The 1437-nt window shown below is 40.9% G+C and overlaps 1 protein-coding gene across 1 annotated transcript in view; it reads right to left on the bottom strand.

Annotated features, from left to right (window-relative positions):
* Positions 1–456: 456 nt before the first annotated feature.
* LOC107086936 (ribonuclease inhibitor-like) overlaps positions 457–1437 on the bottom strand; it is a 6780-nt gene continuing 5799 nt past the window's right edge. The window contains exon 3 of the mRNA XM_015378228.1: positions 457–709. Within this exon, the coding sequence (XP_015233714.1) occupies positions 457–709 (253 nt within the window). The remainder of the gene's footprint in view (positions 710–1437) is intronic.

Genomic DNA, 1437 nt, shown 5'->3' with positions numbered 1-1437 from the left:
GAGTGCTAAATTAATATATTTACATCTTCTCCTCCCACAAGCCGCACTTTTACGGGTAAACGCCCCATATTGCATATTCATTGCAGAAAAAGTACTAAATGGATAAGAGGCGCTATTTAGCACGTTTTAAAGACCAAATCCTTTTAGCACGCTGTTGATAGATAAGTTTGTACATTTTTTAGCGTGCGCAGTGAAATAGCTCACATTTTTATACACGCAAACCTTTGATAGATCCGGCCCTAAGTGTTTATCAGTCTGAGTATTGATGAGTAAAAGTGTGAATATTAGAGATACTGATGGGATTAATATGATCAACATAACCAACACATTAAGAGCTTCATAGATTTAGTCCTTTTATGGTTTATTCCATGATGTGTAACTAATAGAATCATTAATAATATTCAGAACTGAGAGTTTCAATTTTTTTTTTATTTGCAGTAAAATATGTTCTAATTCTCAGTATTCTGAGTATATCACATAAACATTCAACAATATAAAATAAGGGCTCAAATGTAACCTGGACAGATGTTCAGACCTGAGAGTTTCCAGTTTGCAGTTTGGACTCTTCAGTCCAGAAAACAGCAGCTTCAATCCAGAACCCTGCAGCTTGTTGTTACTCAGATCCATCTCTCTCAGATTAGAGGACTGGGAGCTGAGAACTGAGGCCAGAGCTTCACAGCTTCTCTTTGAGAGGTTACAGTCATTCAGTCTGAAGAGACAGAAATGAAGAACTATGATTTAATAAAAAAAAAAAATGCATATTAAACAGAACATATGAATCACAAACATGTCTATGTTGTCTGACAAAAAAAAAAAGTATTTTATGTAATTATATGACATTACCGGGGTATATGAAACAATTTTTATAGCTGCATCAAAATTTACAGGAATGCTTTTCAGAAGCCCTGCAATGCAGGCGGTTGCTTTTGTAATGACATAGACCCTGGAACAAACTACAGGCAAGTGCTGGGATCTGGAGGTTTGTTCACTTTCTCCACCAGAGGGCGCACAAGATCTCCTGGAGCATGAGCAGACCGCACCACCTGTCTCTCATCTGCTCATCAGGAGATCCGTACTTAAGGAGGCGAAAGGCTTCACTCCAGTGCCAGAGTGTTTGCCAGTAACAGTTAGCAAGCCTGAGCCAACCTGCCTGTCTGTGAACTCTGACTTTCTGTAAACCAAACCTGATCCCTTTTTTCTACTCTCTGCCTCCCAGGTTGATCCTGCCTGAATACCTGAAACTCTGGAGAGTTTCTCTGCCGGTGATCTGTCTGCTCGTTCTCAGTAGGACTCTGGAGAGCAGCCTCAGTCAAGTATCTGCCTGCCTGCTCTCAGAAGATTACTGGAAGGAAAACTCAATCTGTGATCTGCCTGCACTCTTTAAGCTCTGCCTCCGCCCTCAGCCTGCCAACAACCTCTGGACCGTCTAGGTTCCCC

The sequence above is a fragment of the Cyprinodon variegatus genome, unplaced genomic scaffold (genome assembly GCF_000732505.1).
Source record: "Cyprinodon variegatus isolate N-32 unplaced genomic scaffold, C_variegatus-1.0 Scaffold167, whole genome shotgun sequence".
NCBI classification, from domain to species: Eukaryota; Metazoa; Chordata; class Actinopteri; order Cyprinodontiformes; family Cyprinodontidae; genus Cyprinodon; species Cyprinodon variegatus.
Note: the sequence above shows the minus strand (reverse complement) of the source record. Positions and strands in the feature narration are given on the sequence as shown.